The following is a 22702-nucleotide window of genomic DNA, read 5'->3' as shown; positions in this document are numbered from 1 at the left end:
GTATATGGAGTGAACAAACTGCTGCTCAGGAGCTCTGCCCAGGCTGGCACATACGTGTCAAATCAACAGATGAGCAAACCCTTCAAATTCCAAGTAAGCCAGCTGCAAAAATATGCGTGTCTGAGAACAGCTTTCAGCACATGCAGACATTATTCCCTCCTAACCTTTTCTGCACATCTCACCAGACACTTCTGGCAGCAGCTGGTCACAATTACCTTTTTCCTACATCTCTGCCAGCTATGCTTTATCTTCTCACCTTATGATGAACCAGGCCGTTCATCAAATTGGTAAACCTACTTGTAGTAGGAATATGAAATGGGATCCATTGCTGTGCGTCTCATGTGCAGGATGGGTAATTTGAGAGTTTGATGTGATTTTATGGAAGGCTTGTTCATCACAATAAAGTGGGACAAGTGACTTGAAGTTTTAACATCCAGAGTTCAAAGACAGGCACTTAAACCCAGATCCTTCACATGTGTGCAGCAGAGATGGTGAGTCCTTTGTTTATAGCAACTTGGTAGTTTTACCAAAACTGCTTATTACAAAAACTGTGATTTCATATGACAGTTATTTCATATGGTAACGAAAGTTATCTGGTCCAATAACTATTGTGTATTATCTGTTTTGGATTTTCCTTTGAGTAAGCTGAGGTAGCTACCATTTCCATATCTTCATTTTCATGAGCCATTCTTTTGGACTCTACTTAGATTAAGCTAAAGTACATCTCTCTGACCTTACTCATTTTTTTGAATTATCTTTATTTTCCCTAGTTTTCTTTCACTCTTCATTCATTTACATAGATGTCATTACCTTTTCAAGACCCATTTTATTATATTTTGAACATTCTTCACTTTCTCCCCTATATTCTTCACTTCCAAATTATTTCTGTATTGGCTGGCCCTTCTCTTTATCTTTTTATCCATTTGTGGCAATTTATCTTTCAATATTTTGAGACATGTTTAGGTCATTGATAAAACATCATGTACCGCAAGGCTTGCAAGACTGACCTTCTGGAGTTACAGCCCCTATGCCTATCAGTCAGCCTGGAAATTAACATGCCATGTTCTTGTCATACCTGTGTAGGTTGTTAATCAGAAAGTCTTGTGCTACTAAGTCAAATGCCTTGGAGAAGCCGATTATGTCATATCAAAACTATTAGCTTTATCAAGTCAACCTGTAATTTCATTAGAATGTGATAACAAGGAAGTTTCACAGGACCTATTTTCTATAAAACCATGTTGATTGGCATTAATTATATCATCCACCTTTAATGATTTATTAATTGTGTTCGGAGTTGGACTTTCCATTTTTATTTATTTTTCCTCTAGAATCAGTGTTGAGTTGACAGGGCTGTAATTACCTGGGGTTCTTTTATCTTTGTTTGGAATATTGGCACAATATTAGGTTCCTTCAAGTTCTTTGAGACATCATGAGTGATCCAAACTTACTGAAAAATCCATTTTAGTAGTTCAATGAGTTTCTGAGCTAACTCTTTTGCAGCACTTGTATGCAAGTTCTTAAATTCACTGACTTAAAACAATTGAGCAATTAATGGAAATAAGTATTAGGATTATTTTTGTTCTAAATTTACTTAAAACAAGTCTGTTTTTTCTAATCATAGTTATCTCCTGTGGTCTTTTGTGTGATACACTATTTTCAGTTTCCAGGCAATGGAAAATTTCTATGAATATTTTCTTCTCCTTTTGGGATTTCTTTTCTAAGGTTTAATATGGTAATGAGCTATTATGAATAGTTTTATGTTAGCTGCTTTGTTTCTCACTCTGATTTGAGAGAGAGAGAGAGAGATTTTAACAAGGGCAACATTCTATAAAATGCCATGCTTTTTAGGATTAAAAAATCACAAATTTTTGCTAAGTGTACATGTACCTCTTTTTAAGGAGTCATAATTTCCAAGCCAAGAATTTAGAATTCACATTTCCAAACAAATCTCTGTGACTGTTAAGCCTGGAAGCCTACTTAAAAATTGTTTTAAAATTGAGCTGAGTTGGATATATCACATAGCTTTTTTTAAATTGACTTAAGTAGAAGAAATATTAAAGGCTTTGTAACCAGCAGTAAAATAATAACACCAATAATAACATGAATAGTAATTCATAATGATAATAATATTCCCCCAGTTTAAAGGGACATCATTGTCATAGGAAAAGGTATTTGTGAATAACTTTGTAACTTCAATATAAAGTTCTCTAAATATTTTTGTTGAGTCTTTTTTGGGTCATTGGTGTAGCTGATCACTTCATCCCAGGGGGTAAGGTTGACCTGAGGACTGGGGAAGATATCTTCAGGCTTAGTATTTTAAATCACAACTTGCTGTGAGGGTGAAGCAGGAAAACAATCACTCTGAGTACAAAAATAGACACAAATGTCAACGTAATTCTTCTGCAGTTCTGGCTGGATATTTGTTTAACCTAGTGCATCAGTGGTAAATGTGCTTGTCGCTAAGTTTTCTTTTCTGAAACTAGTATTTGGTTATGGGAGTTTAAGCAAGAAAGTCAAAGCCAGAAAGCCAAAAATGGGTGATGGATGCCGTAAGATTGAATTCCCTCCATGTCCCCATAGAAAAAATGAACTCACTGGTATGAGATGTATTAGATGGGGAGCATGCAAATCTTGTACTCTTGGTCTTTTATCCATTTAAAAGCTGTACAGAGAATTTAAATACCCACAGATAGCAGTCAGACGGTGGTGGGGAACAATGAATTTATTTCTTGATTTCACTTAACTAAAAATGCTCTTAAAGAGGAATATTTCTTTAGGATATAAAATCAGCTCTCTTTTCCAAACTAGTAATTTTTAAATATTAAAAGAACATGACAGGGCAGCTAATTTTGTGCAGATATGTATATATTTTTTAGTTCTACATCTGCTGCAGTTTTCTGTTGCATAATTGATTTAATCTCTAATTTTAAAGGAATGCTGAACTCTTTTACTGGACTCCGCATACATTTCTCCAGGGCAAAAACTGTCCTACTTTTTCCTCACTAGTATCTGTTTAGTGCTGGGCCATTTTCTTCTGAAACTGTAAACTACCCTTGGTGAAATAAATGAAGTCACAGTTGGAATACAGTTTACTGTACAGACTTATCACAAGATAAGAGCAACATCACACACACCAAAATTTCTTGGGCATTTTCTTTTCCCGTGCTCTAGTAAAATCTTTTATTGGTTTGAAAGACTGTTTTACCCATCCTGGCAGCAGAATGGGAACAGTTACCTGGGAACAGGTGAAAATGTAACTGAGCAGAAAGGCAAAGGTGGGTGGAGAAAGGAAATGCTTGTTCAGTGATTAGCAGAATGAATGAGAACCTCCTGTCATTTTACACACTCGTTGAATGACCTTGGGCAAACCCTTCTGGGACTCTAAATTTGGATTTAGGGCACATCCCCCTTCCGTCCTAATTTAGGCACTTAACTGGAATGTCTGAGTTTGGAGCAGTCTCTCTAGGCTACCTTCAAAGTCAATGGAGAGGCAGTCACTTCCAGGGGGCAAGGCAGGCCGTATAAGATGTGTGTGAGTCACCGAATGAAGGAACTTTTCTTTCTCTCTGTTGACTCCAAGGAGAGCCTGGAGCTAAGTTAAGGGGTGTGGGTGAAATACTTCCACACTGAGCCACTGCTGGCATTCACAGTATTCAACTCAGCTTTAAGAGGGACCTGTGGCATGGAGCAAAGTGCATGGGGACCGTTTCCATGAGGTAAGAGGGAGGGCCATTTCAGCATCACCGATACCACCAATACCTCTGTGTCAGTTGTTGCTGTTTTCTCTTTATTTCAGGTTATTTTCAACATCCTCTAGAGCAGGATTTAAAGCTACTGATCCTTCTTCGGGCATCTGAAGGGATTTACTGTGATCGTCTGGAGGAAATAAATGTCCATCCAGGGAGTATTGGTATGAGACACGGGTTTAATTTTTTATGGGATACAAATCTTAGGCAATAGTTTGGTATAATTTTTCTGCAGAAAAAAACATCTAAGAAAGGTACACATTTTTTGAGCTAAACCTGTTAACTTTTACTAAGTCCATTCCTAGAGTTTCTGTGGAGATTTTGTTTAGGCAAATAAGCAACAAGATGTCAGGTTCTGAGGTACTTATATGAGAAACGAGAGACGACTTAAAAGGAGTCATACATATGCATGAGGATTTGGTCTTGACCTGTCAGTTGTTAGGTTTGAGGTTTGAGATTTGTAAAGGGTAGTTGTCAACAAATTAAAATGACCTTATGGAGTGGAGAGAAGTGTGTGCTGGAAGATGGTGTTTTGTCTCACTTATCTTTGATCTCTCTTAGAATAAAACAAATTACCCTGAAAGTTTTCAGCCTAGGCTGATAAGTGTAAACTCACATTGTTTATTTTTAAATTCATGACTTAAGTGAGATGAATTACGTCCAAGAGCTACTGGCTGGATCTAAATACACACATTTAAATACTTCTAAACATTTGGATCCATGGGATTGACAGAAGAAGGTTCATGTTTAAATTTTAGATCTCCTCAGATGATGAGAGTTAAAGAAAAGTTATTTTTTCTGTTTTACATATTTTAAACAATACTAAAGTATTGCAAGACTTAGTTGTCAACAGAAATTGCCAGGATCTAGATTTGTAGAATATTACTGCAATTCAGGGGAAAACAAACAATCAAACCCCACAATTTGTGTATGATAGCAACACTGAGAAACTGTTTCACTTCAGCAAATTACAAACATCTAGTAAATAACTAAGTGGAATGTTTGGAAGGCAACACAGAAACTTCATTGACAGAGGAAATGGATTCTGAGGGTGTTTTTTCTTAGCTCTAAATTACTTAAAAGACGAAGCCTAAGTGTTGCTAACAATTTGACTTTTTATCATTTTAGGGCATCATTGGAGGGGCTAAAACAGCCAATAGATACACTGCTGCAGTTTAGCATGCTATCATGGATCAAATAAGACTTCACTGCCCATCCTCTCCTCTTAAACCATATTGAATGCAAGATATGGGAGTTATTCTTAACATCTTTCTTTGTGAGATAATCCAAGATGGGTTATCAATACTGGCCACAGTCTGCTTTTGGACTACAGTGACACAATATGTCATGGAAAAAGTTGTCCAAGCAGGACATTAGCCCAAGCAATTAAATGGGGGCTTTGGGCTTTCAAACACTTGAAGCACAACTCATCTGAAGTAAAGGGGTTAGAATTAGAGATGCAGAACAAATTTTAAATTGATTGGACTGTGAATTGAAACAAAAAATTTCAGTGCATAATATCAGAATTTTTCATACTTCACTTTCTATTTCAAGTGGAAGTTATGTATTGTTCTTACACTTTTCATAAAGTATAGAAACATGTTTTAATATATAGAGAGGTATCAATATATTTCTTATTCAGTTCATCTCAAGACTTTCTCTGCCCTAATTTTTGCTCTCCTGCTTCTGTTTTTCTCAGGGGTTTATGGAAAGGTGCAAATTTATAGTGCTTATCCTGGGAAGTCTTGGACACATCTCGGAAGTAACGTTGCTCCTGGCAATGAAAGGTGGTATTTTGCCCAAATATGACTCCAAATACAAAGTTTGGGCTCCCATTCTAATGACTTATACTATTATTACTTATTACTCTTTTCCTTTCTGACAGGTACTGTTTATGTCTAGGTAGAAGAACAACTATATTATATCATGCAAGAAAATTATACTATTTTTAGATTCAGTTCTAAAGAATAATGAAGCTAAGATTTTCTTCTTTCCTGTCCTTCCTCCCTTGCTTCCTTCTGTCTTTCCATCCTTCTTTTCTCTCTCCTTCCCTTCTTCCCTGCCTCCCTCTCTCTTCCTCTTTCTTTTTGGAAGATTCCAAAATGACTGATACCTTGGTGATTAGGATGTTCATTTTGGTTTGAGACCTACATTCAAATTTCATCTCTGAATTAGGCAAAAATGGGATATGAACCATGATCTTCAACATCTTTGATCAGTACTTTAATAAGTGGTGTCTGCAGTAAACATCCTAATTTCTGCTATTAGAATCAATCTTTTCTGTATAAATAATTAATTGGCTCAGAGAACGTAAGGTTGCCTGCACTGCCTGAAGAGTAAGGTATTTGTCTGGGATGTGAAACTTTCAAGGTATAGACACATTTTCACTTAACACTTAGCAGAAACAGTTTCAATTCCTACCTTCTCTCTCCCCTGTTGCTGCCCCTCCATAACCTTTTACAGCTCCTCCAGCAGACTACATGAGCCCTTACCCATGACTTCAGTCTGAAGGCTTAGTCAAAACCACCTCCTAAGGCAGGTAAAGTAGAGTTACCACAGCTGCTTGTTAGGTTGGCTACATCTTGAAGTTCAAACTTTTGACCTGAATATGTGAACGTCTGTATAGGGATCTCTTCTGTAAGTGCCCTGACCACTGTTAGCCCGTGTAGCATGGGCATGTACCTCTCTCTCTGGAGCTCTAATTCTGGACTCTGTCTTACATGAAATTTTCATCACCTTTTGCTGTAACTCTTCAAAATGCTTCATTTTAAACTGAAATACAAATATTCAAAGAAAAAAATCTAATAGTTAGGCCTAAGAAAAACTAATTGGAAGAGATCTCACCTAGGTAGAGGAGAAATATTGGCATTTAGGCAAGGAATTAGTTTAAACTCATTGTAAGGATGGACAACAGGACACACACCTCAGAAGTAGGATTTGTTTGTTGTTAGCTCTCACAGACTGGAGTGTTTAAAAATTAATTGTTTAATGAAGAAATAATCTTTAATGAAGAAGAGAGGAGGGGAGGGGAGGGGAGGGGAGGGGAGGGGAGGGGAGAGAGGAGAGGAGAGGAGAGGAGAGGAGAGGAGAGGAGAGGAGAGGAGAGGAGAGGAGAGGAGAGGAGAGGAGAGGAGAGGAGAGGAGAGGAGAGGAGAGGAGAGGAGAGGAGAGGAGAGGAGAGGAGAGGAGAGGAGAGGAGAGGAGAGGAGAGGAGAGGAGAGGAGAGGAGAGGAGAGGAGAGGAGAGGAGAGGAGAGGAGAGGAGAGGAGAGGAGAGGAGAGGAGAGGAGAGAGGAGAGGAAACTATTTATTATGAAAAATCTTGGCCATAGATTTATTTATTTTTTCAGAACCTACTAATACTATTAACCAGTTAAGAGTTAATGTGGTTAGATACAGGAAATAGGCAAGTCAGTCCTAGAATAGCTGAAGAAGGTGGCTCTTCTATTGACTGAGGGAAGTTGTTGCATATATTTTCCAGTGTGAGTCAGCACATGAGTCAGGGAAGTATTTACGCTTTCAAAAAGAAATACTTTTTTTCACTTGCAGTGAAAAGCTATATTAATATTTCAGCAGATGAGCGTTTTGACGGTGTATCATGCAAACCATACTTTCTCTTGCTTACTGATTCCTCATATTAAGCTTGTTTGAAATGCAAGAGTCAAGAGTTAAGTTTGGGTCCAGAAGAGTCAAATTAGAATTGGACTGTATGTCTGGGGCTGGACTTAAGATGCAGCTCATAATACGTGTTGCATGTGAACCGTCAAAAACTTTATACATATGCCACTATCCTTGTTACTCTGCTTTGTTTTGCTTCCTCCTTTCCAGTGAATTTATCCTTTAAAAATACGTAGCTCAAAGTCAAACTAACACTTTCCTGCCCTTTCAGAAGCTGTCCAATGCTACCTCCAAGCACAAAAGACTTCTCTATTGAGTGTTCACAGGTGCAGAAAACTGGAAGTACTCATCTTGAGCCTACTCATCTTTGAAAATGCCTGTGAGAAGAGACATCAAGAAAACTTGGCAACATAGCTTGCTAATTACATCCCACTAGGACTTTCCTTTCTCTCTATACTTCTATCACATCTGACTGCACGATGAGTCATGCAAAATTCTCTGAATTCTTTCGGTGGTCTGTTATATCAGCAATTAGCTGAGTATAGCTCATCACCTGGCCAGCACTGGTCATTGTATAATAGTACCCTTTGGGTATTTATCAAATATATATGTATAGATCATTATCAGTTTTGCTTTCATTAAGTGCTTTTATTTTCTCTATTAAAGACTCATCTGGTACCTTTGAGCTCATCTGAGATGCCTTTGAGTCCCTTCCATGGCTTCCATCTGTCCCTTCAGGAATGCTCCATGAGCAAGTCCTGTCAAGTCTGCCACCCTAGTTCTTAGATATCTTGGGACAGCTCAATTAGCAACAGGTTGCTCATGTTTAGGCAATCAAAATGCTGCTCTGTGTGTCCAATACAGAGAAAGCTGGATCACCTTTCACCTGTTATTGGCTGTACTGATTAGGTCTTTATCAACTACAGTGGAAGCGTAATTGCTAGTAGTGCACATGCACACACCTACGGATGGACACCTACATTTTGGTGTCTAGGTCTAGAGATGACTCTCAGCATTCAGAGAGCAAGTAATCTGTTTAAAGTTAGGAGGAAAAAAATATGTGTTCTAGATACAGGTGTCTAGTACTGTTCCGACTGGCCTGGGATATGTGCAAAATGTACATATCCTTGTCAAATAGAACCTACAAAAATGTGTTTTTTTTCAGACCTGTAGATGGAAACCAAGTAGGATACCCCTGTCACTGAAAATGGTCTGACACATATTTGCTAGGAAACATACTTGAGCCCTGTATCAATATTGGATACCTTGCTAACCAGTGGTATAAAGCAAGCATTTCAGGATGAATTTCATCCTACATATTTCAGGCATTCATTTTTGGATGCAGCAAGCCTTAAAGCATTTTTCCTAGAGCATACCCTGCAGATTCTTTTTGAGATCTGCCTTGGCAAAACTTTTGTTCATTTTTTAGGAAATCTGTGAGCATAATTCATAATGCAATAAAATTGATTTAATATCTTGGCATTACAGGCTTTTGGTGGAGGATGAAGTGGACTGGAGTCCTGGTGGAGATATTGTTATCAGCTCTTCCTCCTATGAAGCTCATCAAGCTGAAGTAGTTACACTTAAAGAAGTCAATGGTCGTAGCATAACACTCCATGAACGCCTTCTGCACAGGCATATTGGTAAGAAACATGTCTTTCTGTTTGAGAGTTTTCTTCTGAAGCATGGACCTTCTGTCTCAGATCTCACCAAGATCAGTTTTACTTTATTGATACATATTCATTTATTTCTCTGCGTGCTTTTTTTCTTGCTGTCTTGATACTGCAAAACTGATGGTAAAAAGTGCACTGAACATCTGATTCTAACAAGAACATCTTGAAAGAGAGACAAACCAGTGCTGAATACTTTTGAAAAACTTACGGGTGCTTCATGTGTTAGTTAGAACTAGTTAACACAGAGAGAAAATAACTAAAAGTTTAGAGGAAAAATATATTTTTAAATCATTTACACTATTTTTGTGGTGTGTCAAAAACTGAAAAATTCACAAAATTGCCCTTTTTCATATTGCAAAACATAATATTCTTGGAGAGTCAAGTAAAAAATGTGATTGTGACATGAAACTAATGTATTTATTACCTAATACATAAATAGATATAAAATCTGTGTATTATGATCACAGAGAGATACCTTTATTACTTCACTTATCATAGCTCTACTCACTCACTGTGTAAATTATATGAGGTCTATATTTAACTGGAAAAAGAGATGCACTGTTAATAATTTATTTAATTTTATTTTAGCCTACAAGGTAAAATTATTACTCTCTAAGTAGTAAAAATAGATCAAATTCTGAGGCCTTAAACCCAGGATTTTTAAGGTGTTATTTTTAAATTTAGTCTTTGTTTGAGCTAGTAGCTAGAGAAGCAAGTATGATCAATGAAAAGGTTCAGAAATATTGTGTTTTAAGTGGTTACAGCTACTCCATTAAATTAAGCATCACTTGGGACTGTGCTGTGTTCTACTGTCATCCATATTTCTACTTGACAGTAGCCTCCATGGCAGTTTCATATGACAATTGTGTTTTTGCAAAAAATGCAGTTCAAAGATGTCTAGGCCCTGTTTTCAGTAGTTAGGGCATGGCCTTTCTTTTCGTGGACGGAGGGAGGAAACTTTCCAGTTGGTCTCATGGCCGGAGGACAATTCTTAGCTTATTTGTTTCACTAAGGTAGGTATATAAAGTATATCCTGAGATGAAATGACTACATGCATTATCGAGTACTGCTATAGTTATTAGACATCATAACCAAAAAAAAAAAGGGGACTGATAGAAGAATTAAGAGCAACACAAATGCTGAGATTCACCTAGGCAAAAGTAGATGTGTAGAGTAAATGTTCACACACAAGATATGTGTCAAAGCAGAAAAATACGTACTGCTTGTTTATATTTTATTCTCCCATTTAAGCAGGTTTATAAAATAGATAATGAATTACACTTGAGAATTGCCTCTTTCTCTCCATTGTACATAAAAGTATTTTGGATAACTGAATTAAATCTGGAGATACTGAAAGTCACCAAAGGTGAATTCCAGGCTAGATACCTGCATAGGCTCTCTCAAAGGACTCATTTAGAAAGACTTTGTTTTAGGAAATACCTGCAACCAGATATCTGTAGGAAATTGCTTTTTAATGCTGTCATTGGTCTGATTCTAACAAGAATTCATGGAGATAAACTCTGTAGTGTATCTGTACTGAAGAATATCTCCTGCACATATAACTTTAAAAATGAAGTGTGAATCTGTTCATTGATTTGGCATCTCCACACCGCAGGGAAAAGATTGAGCACCTTCTTTTTCTAAAAACAAAATATGTTGGTAAAATATAAGAGCATGGTGACTATTTGATAGGCAGGTGGCCTTTCTGTTTTAGTGTTGATGCACGTAGATGGTGCTGGAGGAAAAACCCACCTGAATGTCAGTGCAGATTCTGCAGAGATGCTGTGCATAAGCTGTCAGGCTGGATATTCCCCAAAGCACTGGTTTATAGGTATGATAGACACTTATCACATTTTGTCGCTTGAAACTCCCTAGGCCATTCCCATGACACAGAAGACGGTAGACACATCTGTTTGGCGGCAGAAGTTGGGCTCCTGACACGGAACATACAGATCAAGTCTGATGTGGCTTGCGCTGGGAGGATGCTGGTGGGACATTTTATGGATTCTAGTGGGAGAGAGTTTGAAGGTAGTAGCGATTTACCTATCCTCATCAAACAGACCAGTTCTGCCCAAGAAAAAAACTGTTTAACAGCAGATGTATCCATTAGTATGTACTTTGCAACAGGTCTAAGCAAACTGTGGATGTATGACTGACATTCTTGAAACAGGAGCATAATAATACTTCATAATAACCTTGGAACACATTTGGAGGTGCTGTTCTCTGATTTTTTTTTTTTTACTATAACTTTTTACATATTTGTAAACAAATAGCCAGTACTGGCAATACACTGACAAAGACTGACTGCTATTACATGCCTGAGTGCTGTCTAAATAGGTGTTATTCTTAAGCAGTTCTTAGGTAGTTCTGGAAGCTTCTATTTCACTATAGTTATCTCATTACAGGTGTCCTTCAGCTCTCAAATATTGAATTTTTGAACTTTGGACCTCCTCAGCTTTCTGCCATTGAATTCAGGAACATATCCCAACAGTCCTCGGTGGTGTCATCCAGCATTCATGGTAGCTGTGGAGGTGGCATCAAAGCAGTCATGAGCAACTGGATCTTGTTGCATGATAACATGGTGTTCAACACAGTTGGACCTGGCATTGATTTGGAAGGGCAAAACCATTCTCTCATCAGGAACCTTGTTATTCTGAGCAGGCAACCAGAGGGCTTGTTAAACTGGGTTGCTGGCATAAAGGCAAACCTTGCCGTTGGTGTCTCCCTCTATGGCAATGCTGTGGCAGGATCTGAGCGGATTGGCTTCCATATCAGGGGCCAAGACTGTTTGCTAGATGGAGAGTATTGCAGTGAAAATGTGGCCCATTCAAATCTCCACGGAATTCATCTGTACAGGGGAGATGGTTTTCCGACCTGCACTAGAATCACAGGTTTTCTATCTTACAAGAATTATGACTATGGTATGATGTTCCACCTTGGAAGCAGTGTCATTATGGACAATGTGGTGCTGGTGGACAACACCGTGGGTCTCATGCCAGTATTATATTGTCTCTATGCCAAGCAGTGTCACACAGGGAAAAGATTCCTAGAACTTAGAGACTCTCTCATTGTCGCAACAAGCTCAACTTTTGACTGCATCAGTGACAGGATCAAGCCTCAGGCAGCTGACCTAACTTCCAGAGATCGACCACCATACTACCCCCGAAGAGGCCGTGTTGGGATTTTATGGCCTACATTTACCACTATGTCCAGCCAGAGGCCAGAAAACCCATGGCACAAAATTGTTCATTGTCCAAAAGTGCTGGGACTCATGAAGCTGAAAGGTTGGTCTTCCACTTATATTGGCCAGACTATTCTGACACTGTTGTGATTAATTTCATTTTACCAAGGCTGAAGCTTCAGTCTTTCACACCTAGCTGGACATGGACATTATGTTGGACCTAGACATGGACATGGTAGGGAAATCCTTCTGAATGCTTCTTCAGTTGGATAGAGTTAAATACATATTACTTGGTATTTTTCACTTTATCTACTACAGTGCAATTATGTGCCAATTTGTTTATTTTATCTCAGACACACCTCCTCTTCTGTGCTAATTATTTTTCCACTTGATGCATCTCTATGAACAGCAGTTATCTCTAGCTAAATAAAGATGCCGAGTTTGAGGAATAGCACACTTCCTATACAATTTGCATAGAACACGATGACTGCAGCTACACAGAAACAGTCATGACTTATTGTCATAAGGAATCATAATTTTTAAAGACTGCAAAAGAAAGATTTCCCAGTTATCTGTCCTATGTCTTTGGTTCAAATTTATTGTTTCCAGAATAATACTTGCGTAACAGTAGAACTTAGCTGGCTGCCGTAGTGGAATCTAAATACTTCCCGGATTTTCATGTCCTTTTCCCTTACTGCTACCCACTTTTGGAAGAAAATGCATTGTGCTCTTTTTACTGAAGAATAAAGGAGGCAGAGAATGACAAATAGACTTTCCCAGTGTCTTACAGAAAATTTGTGGCAAAGCATGGATTTTGTAGCTGTAGAAGATCTCAGTGCCATAGCCAACCATGTGTCACCAGCCACAGCTCATCTTATAGTAAAATCTGGCAAGTGAATAAACCATCTATGGCAGCTTATCTTTAGACTGGTTCTGACTGATTCCAATACAATCAATCAATCTGTCTTGTGTTTCTTTCTCACTTTATATTTGATTGCATTTCCTGTGCATGTCTTGGTTTATATTAATTTAAGATATAACTTCAGGTATGGTGTATTCTAAAGCCAACTGAAGGTCTAGGTTAAAGCAAATAGTCTGTTTTAAAAATGATTTTCATGTATATATGGCAGTGATTTCACATAGGAAAGGTCACAGAATTGAGCTTTTCTCTGTATAATTATTGCATTTTTTCTCACTACTTTTTGTTCCTTGGTCTTTTTTTAATCCCTGGTAGATGTCACATTTACTGGTTTTACAAAGAGCTGCTATAGTGAAGACAGGGATGTCTGCATCATGTCAAATGCTGACCATTTAGGTATCATGCCCCTTATCACAGCGGAGAGATCGAGGATGTTACATGTCAATGAGAAGGACAAGTTTTACTTCCATCCAGCAAGGTAATATGCTTTTTAAGAACCTTTTTCAATGGTTTCTGAAAAAAAAAATTAAAAAAATCAACTGTAAGTCTGGGACTATCTTCACCTCTCTATCAGCTGTCTTAATTTATCTTAATGTTATCTTTAAAAATATAATTATAATTTTATATAATTTTATATTATAAATAATAAAATAAAAATATGAAATAATGTTATATTATAAAATTTATCTTATTGAAAGTTTAAGCAATTAGTTTAGACTGAGTGTCTAGGTTCAGAGCAGTCCCATCCTTTGTATCTGTCTCTTCTCTTGTACTGCTCCTGGCTGGCAAAAATGAAAAAGCTCAGACGTCAAACAAATATGCGCAGAAAAACTCAAATCCAAAAGAAAAAAAAAAAGAAAAAAAGAAAAAGAAAGAAAAGAAAAAAAGGTAACTGTTAGTTAAGGGCAATTTTTGAAGAGTTGAGGTTCAGATTCTGTCAAGGTGCATCTCCAGACCAATCCTCTTGGATTTCTTCTCTTACTGATGTTTGTCTAGCAAAACATGGTTCATATATCCTATTTCTTAAAACTCTGTCCCGAGCATCTCTGAATTTTCAGCCTCAGGCTTCAGAAAATGTCAGGACCTTCACCAAAAAACCCCGAGATAGGGAATGTCCTTTTGGCTGGGGAAGCAGAGCTTGATTTTTGCCTGCGAGATCACATCAGAAATGTTGATCAGTACCAGGCAGGCTGTGAGATGTCAAATGATTGCCAGAACTGCTCCTGCCCAGGGAGAATATCAGCTGTGTGTGGAGAAACACGGAGCAGGGAGGGAGAGAGCTTCGTCTGTAACCTTAAGTCACTGATGGCTGTAGCAGTTCAAACATACCACGTCCAATGGAAACCACATGCCAATTTATTTATTACAACGGGTGAACACAACATAGAGGCTATGTCAAGAAAGCCTTGAAGTAGTGGGAAAAAAAAAAAAAAAAAGAAATCCAGCATGGACTCCACTTGCCAGTCAAAAATAATTGGAGGTGTCCCACGCTGCTATGTTTAGAGCCCCTCCAGCCTTCTGCTAGAATTTTTATTTTATTCTATATTTTTTGCTTTTTGCTTTGGGCGTTAGTTTGTGTGTAGATTTCTGAGACCTGTCCAACTTGTCAGCTCACGTTATGTTTCACTCTTGTATCCATCCCACAATATTATGCTATTAGTGAGCTGCTGAGTACGCAGCCCACTGCAAGAGCTGGTGATTTCAAACGTGATGAATGCATGTGGATTACAGAATGTTTTCTTAGGGCTCTGGTAAACCTCCGAGGGAGATTACATCTCTCAGTGCTCCTCATGCATTATCTGCATGCATTTATTTAGTCCACCTTTGCAACTGCTCTGCTGGATCCAGGCTGTGGCTGCATTGTTCTGCTACGGCACCCTGACAGGATATCTTGATGAATATCTCCTGTCAAGGTGATAAGAAGGTGAGCATTGCCTTAGAGCAAGAGAGGAAATAGAAACATCAGGGAATATGGCAAGAGCATGAAGTGCTTTACTTTCCTACTGGTGGACCTAGCCAGCTGAAATGCTGGATCTTCTGAAAGATGCTGAAGAATTGCACCAGCTGTCAGGGTCAGAGGAACTTTCTCTGTTCTCTGCCTCTTTCAAGTAGTGTTGATTGGAAACATTGGTCCATGTGATTCTCTTTCCTTAATATGGATCATTGCCTATTTGACTTTGCTGCACTCATAATGTCACTAAGTGTGTTCTTCCAACTTGGTCTCAAGAAATTCTAAGTTTTCTCCAGGATTAAAGAGTATCCATGTAGCAATCTGAAGATATTTCCATGGACTTTGCTGGAGTACAAGTCACTGTATCTCACTATGTTTTTGTAATAGGAGCAATACGGCCAATTGTCTAGCTCCCTTAAACTGTGTTAAGCATTTAGTCAAAGACCAGTTAAAAACAATTAAGATCCTCAACAAGTGATTCTGCTCTCTAAACTTTAGTGATCAAAAAATTAGGCATGTACTCTGAAGAAGACACTCAACTCATTTTGTATTCAGTAGTGATGCTTATCTAGAAAGTGATTCATTCTAACTCTCCTAGGTGTGTGTCTCAGGTGAGGTGAGTTCCTCTCCGACAAACCTGTCCTGTGTAGACACTTCCCTTTGTGGAAGCCAGTCTTTAATGATATATGCAATTCTTATTTATTTATTTATTTATTTATTCCAGGAGTTTTTAATGACTATACTTATAATTTCCTCCTGAGAATATACTGGTGTTAGAAGTTGAGTTTGAACCCGTTTGAAAATTAGATGTAATTTGCTGAGATATGCTCTCATTCCCTCCAAAAAGAACTTTGTACCAGTTTGGACTAACTTTGAAACCCTTTTTCTTTCTTTTTTTTTTTTTTTTTCTTTAAAAAAACAAACAAACAAACAAAAAAACCAACTAGGGTTTAATTCTATTCTTGGGACCTGAACCTATCCACTTATCATTAGAAGGAGAGAAATAGCTACTCATTAGCTGGGAGACAGTACTACAAGATATGTGTGACTGTATGGTGAAACTCAAGCATAGTTTTGAGCTAAGTTTCACCTACACTTCACTTTATGACCATCAAAACCATCAAAATGACACTGAATCTCCAAACCCAGTTTCTTATTGCAACATGAATTAGGACAGTGATCTTTTCAAACAGTTCCAAACAACTGGATATGAGAGAAAAACAACAAGCAGGTTTTATAAGAACTTAAATCATTATTCATTGTGTCTTATGGGAATGGGATTTCTTTTTCAAATTTGCTTCTGCTCTAGAAATGTTAACTGGCTCCCTGACCTGCAACAAACTTCTCTGAATTCCCAGCAGAAGTATTTTATTTTATTTTATTTTATTTTATTTTATTTTATTTTATTTTATTTTAATTTTATTTTATTTTATTTTATTTATTTGTTATTTTTTCTAGCAAAGGCCATTAGAACTGGAATTTTGGCACTATTCAACTTCTAGCATGGTCATTGGTTTGGCATTAGCTAGCTGGCATTGACCCAAACAATTCATGGCCCGCATCTGGGAATTGATCAAAGACTTTTCCAAAATGGTAGCTTGGATGTGACTGTCCTATTTAAAAGGGAAATGCTAAGGAAATTTAATAGTATAGACGTGGACAGACTTTACCAGCTGATCTCCTAGGAAAGGATGGGCTCTGAATAGGTTTATTTGAGTAGCTGGAGTCTTTGTGGTCTGACTAAATCTGTTCCCTGTTTGTCCCAGCAGTCTCAAAGCCTTTAGTTAGGATGTGTGCTCCCTGCTGACTCCTTCTCTCATTCTTTCTGCCATTTCACCTTACTTGAATGTTACTTTCTTAAATGTTTTCTCCTGCATAAACTCAGTTGCTCATGGGGAGGTGCAATCTTCTGGCCCTGTAGAGGATTCCCCCTGTTTCAGACTACAGTGCTAGGGACAAGACAAACAGGTACTACTGGGCAGCCTGTGCTTTTTAACAAAATGCTATGTAGGCACACACCAATCTGTAAACAAAAATCAATCCATCACCTGGTGGAAGTGAAGAGCAACGCCTGGGGAGCCATTGTCCCATATCAGCCCTGCACACTGCAGCAGAGGCATTCCTGGTCACTGTGTGGCAGCAGCCAGCATGTTTCACCTTCACTCAGTAACTACAGGTTTCATCTACCATGGGTCAAAAATTAATAACACTTGAATACTGGTGGTCATATCACTGCTGTTCCTCAAATCAGGAAATCCAAGAGGGAGCCAGAGGTATTCAAACTGCAACAGCTGGCTCCAAGGACCATGACAGCCCACGCTGGCCCAAACAAACTCCAGGGAGCTTGAAATTTGGGGACAGGAGTTACACTGGAAATAAAATGATTTTCTCTGTCCAAACCCAGCCAACATTTGGTGGGAGAGCATGCAGATTTGTCTCTCTTATTTTTTTTTCTTTCTTTTTTTTTTTTTCACTGTCTTTTTTTTTTTTTTTGGATACCAATATGCCAAAATACAAAGATTGCTGCAGGATTTCTTTACAGAACATGCTAGACATTGACTAGTCTGCTTAGATTTCATTCATTTTACTTTATTTTTCATTTTCTGTCTTTTCATGGGCATATGAGTTCACCTAGTAAATTTCAAGGCATTGCATATATGCACAGAAGTGTTTGTTTTCAGTGTAAATAAGTTGCAGATAACAGCACAGCACAATAATTTCTTTTTGTCTGTCTCATAATAACACTACCTCTCCTGCCTGCCAGCGTACAGAACTCTGAAGACACCATGTTCCCCGAAAAGAGTTGCAAAGGTTCGAGGAAGGCCCTTTTCAAGGATTTGGATGGAGGTGTCCTGGAGCTGGAACCACCTGTTTCTGTTTTCCCAAAGTCAGAATTTGAATGGACACAGTTCTACTTGCAAGCTGGTAAGTTCCTGTGCTGTCTGGAGTGCTTGCACAGTCATGCATACACTTGACCCATGAGAGGTAGGTGCATCCCAGCCTTTTATTGAGACCTGCAGCTGAGGTCTGCGTGGTTATGGCCCCAGGTTGTGTGATGCCTTTTCAGGATGGAAGTAGTGAATTGCGGTGGAGAAGTCTGGGAGATCTCATTGCACAGGTCTGTGTCCACCAATGCCTCTCTGCCTTCTTCCAGAATCGCATCACCTGGGCATCCTTATCCCCGTTAGGGTTTAGTTTATTCATTTTAAGACCAGATCAGAACTTACCTGCCCTTTGCAAAATTCTGTGAGAGTACTGAGTAAGACTTGCCATGTAACTGCTACGGAAGTGCAAAATAATAACAACAATTGGCACAGCAAGGATTTTAATCCATGTCCCACTGAGGAGATAATCAAGCTGAAAACCCACTCCAGAAGTTTAAAGACCCCTCTCTCTGGTTTAAAAGGGCCCGTTCTGCTCTGGAACCACTTTCTGAAAGTTCACACAGCAAGGCTCCATTCTCTTTCTGATTAAAACTCTGCTCTGTGATTCCAAATAAACTCTTTAATTACAATTAGTATTTCCTGCGCCTGCTGCTGACGGCGGCCATTTTGCTGAGAAGGCGCATCATTTGTGACTCCAGCGGTATGGGAGACTGGTGGAAGGGACTGTAATTAATCCTGTTTTCCATCCTGCTCTAAAACTGATTAAACATGAGAAGAACTTTAATCTTTAAACAAAATGTCTAATGTGTACCCAGTAAAGGCTTTTTCTCTAAGGATCCCACTCTAACTGGCTGCTTAGAGGGCTGATTAATATGTTGTCTAGACACAAGCACACTGATTTTTATTCTACCTTTTCTGCCCTGATTATGAATCACATGCAAATGCTAATATCCTAGCAGTATTACCATTTAGCATGTGCATATTAATGCACACATACTTTTGCATACAGAACCTATACTTTATTTAGATTCTCACCATTTTTAGCACACCCTGGGACATAGTCATATGAATGCCAGGAATCCCCACCATCTAAACTGCACTGACAGTGCAACCTGCGCTCCACAGGGTTTATCTCCTTGTGAAATGGAGGCGACAGCATATGGTAAATGCTGCCTGCCTCCAAGGCTGTAACAAAATTGCTGTGTTTTCTTCTTGCTGCCCAAATATGAATGGGGATTTTTTTCCCCTCTCTTCACAGTTTTGTGTTTAATTCCTCTGTATTTCTCATTCTGACCTGAGGTTCCTTTCATCTTGAGGTTGACATTTGGAAAGTCACAGCTTGATGCTGAGGTGAATTCATGGTCGTTGTCTTCCCTTCTCTCCCCCCTCTGTCACCCTCTTGAAAGTTGTAACACTGAATATTTTGCACATTGATATGCAGGCTCCCAGAGTAGATAGCAGAAAATGCTCATTTTTCCTTCTGTGGGGCCAGATTGCCCCTCATTGTGGCAGTGCTTCAAGGCCAGAGGTGGTAGCACTATTCCCAGATGATGCTGATAAGCAGATTTTGGCCCTTGGAGTTCTGCCTGCCTTTCCTGAATCCAGATGAGTGATGTTAACTGGGTGTTCTGTACCCACCTGCTGAGCCTCTCATCCACATACCCACCTGGTACCTTGTTAAACCAGAGTAATTCCAGTGACTTCCAGTAGCTTGACCAGAGCACTGCTGTGCAGTGGTTATCTGCTAGCCTTCCTAAACATAAAAAGAGGGATAGTCTTTTCAGGGAGCTACACAACGTCTTTGCCACTTCCACAATGTGGTGACGTGAATTTATCTGAGACTCGACAGCTCTGGCTTAATTGCACCTTCATCCCAATTCATGTGTGTATTCCCCTTAAGCTTCCAGTCTGCACAATCAGCTTGAAACTGTTGGTCTTCAGCCATTTCTAGATATTCTGCTTACTCTAAGGGGAACAAAGCCAAAACACTCAATATACTTCAGAGTCACAAAATCTAGTAAGACATTTTCCCTGAAGAGTTCCATAAGAGAGGCTGCAAGAGCTGTAACAGCAGCACAGTGGATCATTCAGAATGATATTAATGTTCCTGAATCCATATGATGCCTTTAGTTGAAGACACAACTGATAGAGAATATATATATCATTTATATACATATGTGCCTTTGCAATAGGCCAAGGAGGGACCACGTGGCTTCCTGAGTCCTGCCCATAGCATATGGGCAGTAGCAAGCTGTGTAATGTATGTTTAAGCACGTAGACATTTTTTTATTATTATTATTTTTTGTCTTACTGTGTGTCTTGTCTTTTACCTGCTGTGTTACCTTTTGGGTCATAGACCAGGTCTGTTTATTGTGGCTATCTGTAGAAATGGACTTGTTCACATAAAGTTGAAGTTTTAGTTTTCTGGAAAAAACACAGAATTCAGAAAAAAAGAGAAAAGAAAAAAAAAAAAGGAACAGATCCAACATTTTTGTTCTTATTATTTCTGCCAGAAGAAAAAGTAACAACAAAAAAAATGTGTTTGAATAAAACAAAGCATAATTATTTTTTATCTAAGGCTACTTTTTGCTCTTTTCTTCCTTTTAGATATAATGCTGCGAAAGTTTAGAATGAAATGTTTTCCAACAAAACCCCCTTAAATCATGTATGAGGAGCTTTCACAATATAATTTTTCAAACTACCCAAAACAATTTAATGAGTTTAACATGAATTTGTAATTATTTAAATCTCTTTGAGCTGCCCTTTTTGGATGACAAAATGTTTTTTTCTCCCAGAACTCATCTTTATACCAAACCTCTTGCAAAAGAGCTTGGGGCCAGGCCTGGAGCACTAAATGGTACCATGATACAGGAAATTCCAGAATCAGAAGCTGTTCAGCAGAATTAGCTATAAACATGAGTCTAGCAGAGGAAAGAGGGATAAGTTCATGTACTCAGCTGTCCAGGTTAAATGCCCTGCTCCACGAAGGAGAACTGATAATACCATCGTTCTGTAGTTAAATTTCTAACAATTTGCTGCTGGCTATCTGCAGTATTTATATGGACTCTGCTATCGGACTGTGTGAGTGCTTCATGGTAACATAACCCACTAACAGTTCCTGGTGGCACTGAAATTCATTGTCTTCCCATGGTGGAAATGTAGCTGAGGACCAGAGGATGGTAGAAAATTCATCTGACCCCCTCGTTCATAGCCTCCAGTGTCATCTCTGGTGAACTAGGAGAAATTGACACCTTATGGACAGAAGTTGGTGGGCTGATACATCCTCCTCAAGGCCTCTGTGCATACCAAGAGAAGTACAGGATGGCTGAGCTCCTGGTGGAGGCAAAGAGTTGAGGAAACACCTTGCTCCATGGCCAGTTGACAAAGGTGTTTTGCTCATGATGCTCCCACAGGGTATGATCCCCAGTGGAAGTAGCATCTCCATCATCGTACATACCTGAGAGACGAACCCAAATCTTCCAAGTTGTAGTTCAGAGCCTTCAGACAGATACATTTTCTTACAGCTGGCAGACACATTCTAGGCATTTTTAAAGCAATCTGGGCTGAAAAAGCAAATCTGAATATCTGAATAGTTGTTGGTGGAGTCAGGAACCTGACTCAGTGATGAAGTGACTAAGAAAAGCAGAAATGAGTGAATATTTCTTTGTCTCCGTGCAGCCAGATATTGAGCATCAGTCATTTAACAACTTGTTCTTTTATCCTGCCTGATAGGAGAGGTTTAAGATGGTGCTATAGATGGAGAAATGGGAATGTGAGTAGGGAAATGCAGAAGGTAAATGGTCTCCAGAAGGGAAATGGTCTGTAATATCTAAACCTACAGAACTGTTTTTCTCCCTAGCTAGAGGGAAGAAAAGGACTTTCCAAATGAACCTAAAAGATTGCAACTTGCTATATGGGTCCTTAATCTCAGCATTAAAACATTTCCCTGCATGAGCATATTAAAAAGCAAATTAAACGTTAAAGCATATTAGACATTAAACATTTCTCTGTATGAGCAGGGGGCTTAGACCAGATGACCTCCAGAGGTCCCTTCCAACCTCAGCCATTCTGTGATTCTGTGATCAGACTGTGAGGATTCCAGACGCCAGGGTAAAACAGCAGGAAGCCCGGTTAGTGTCCTGGAAAATTCCCATTCGTGGAGGGAGAAATCCAACCCATAGTGATCTTGTGTAAATCCAGAAGTGAGTCCTTCCTGTTCTTACTCTTCCCCTTTAGCATGGCTACAAATTTAGCCAGAAGAAAAGCCTTCCTGTGTCTCGTGAAACTGTTAATTATAACTCAGTTTCCCGAAAGACTTCCAAGCTGGTTTCTGTACAGATACAGAAGATCCTTAGGTTTGCATGACAGCGATTTCTTTGTATATCCTATTTTACGACTCTGCAGCTGATAGAGTTCTAATTCTACTAACTTTTGGTCGTCAGAGTAATTCTGATGTACTGAAGGATTAGGAAGTGCAAGGCTGTAGAATTTAGCCATCATGCAACTTTTTCTTCCTGTTGTTAACACACACGCCTTGTATTTCCTCTGAACAACTGCACTTATTTTCTGCCTTACACTAGTAAAACCTGGCACCTCCTTTAAGTTCTCCACATACAGTGGTCTCCACATACAGTGGAAGAATCAATGAAATTTAGGTCTGTAATACCCCTGTGGGATAGGCATGTATTTTGACACTAGTTTCCCAGGCAGAGGACAGAATTTGTGACTTG

General features: G+C 38.8%; 1 protein-coding gene across 2 annotated transcripts in view; it reads left to right on the top strand.

The window, feature by feature from the left end:
• PKHD1 (PKHD1 ciliary IPT domain containing fibrocystin/polyductin) overlaps positions 1–22702 on the top strand; it is a 261123-nt gene that overhangs the window by 173728 nt on the left and 64693 nt on the right. For both annotated transcript variants that reach the window (XM_080584577.1, XM_080584576.1), the window contains 7 exons: positions 3797–3910; positions 5446–5533; positions 8852–9006; positions 10912–11064; positions 11442–12320; positions 13452–13614; positions 17852–18012. In XM_080584577.1, coding sequence (XP_080440703.1) covers positions 3797–3910; positions 5446–5533; positions 8852–9006; positions 10912–11064; positions 11442–12320; positions 13452–13614; positions 17852–18012 — 1713 coding nt within the window. The remainder of the gene's footprint in view (positions 1–3796; positions 3911–5445; positions 5534–8851; positions 9007–10911; positions 11065–11441; positions 12321–13451; positions 13615–17851; positions 18013–22702) is intronic.

This window comes from Anser brachyrhynchus (genome assembly GCF_964034855.1).
Source record: "Anser brachyrhynchus genome assembly, chromosome: 3".
NCBI classification, from domain to species: Eukaryota; Metazoa; Chordata; class Aves; order Anseriformes; family Anatidae; genus Anser; species Anser brachyrhynchus.
Note: the sequence above shows the minus strand (reverse complement) of the source record. Positions and strands in the feature narration are given on the sequence as shown.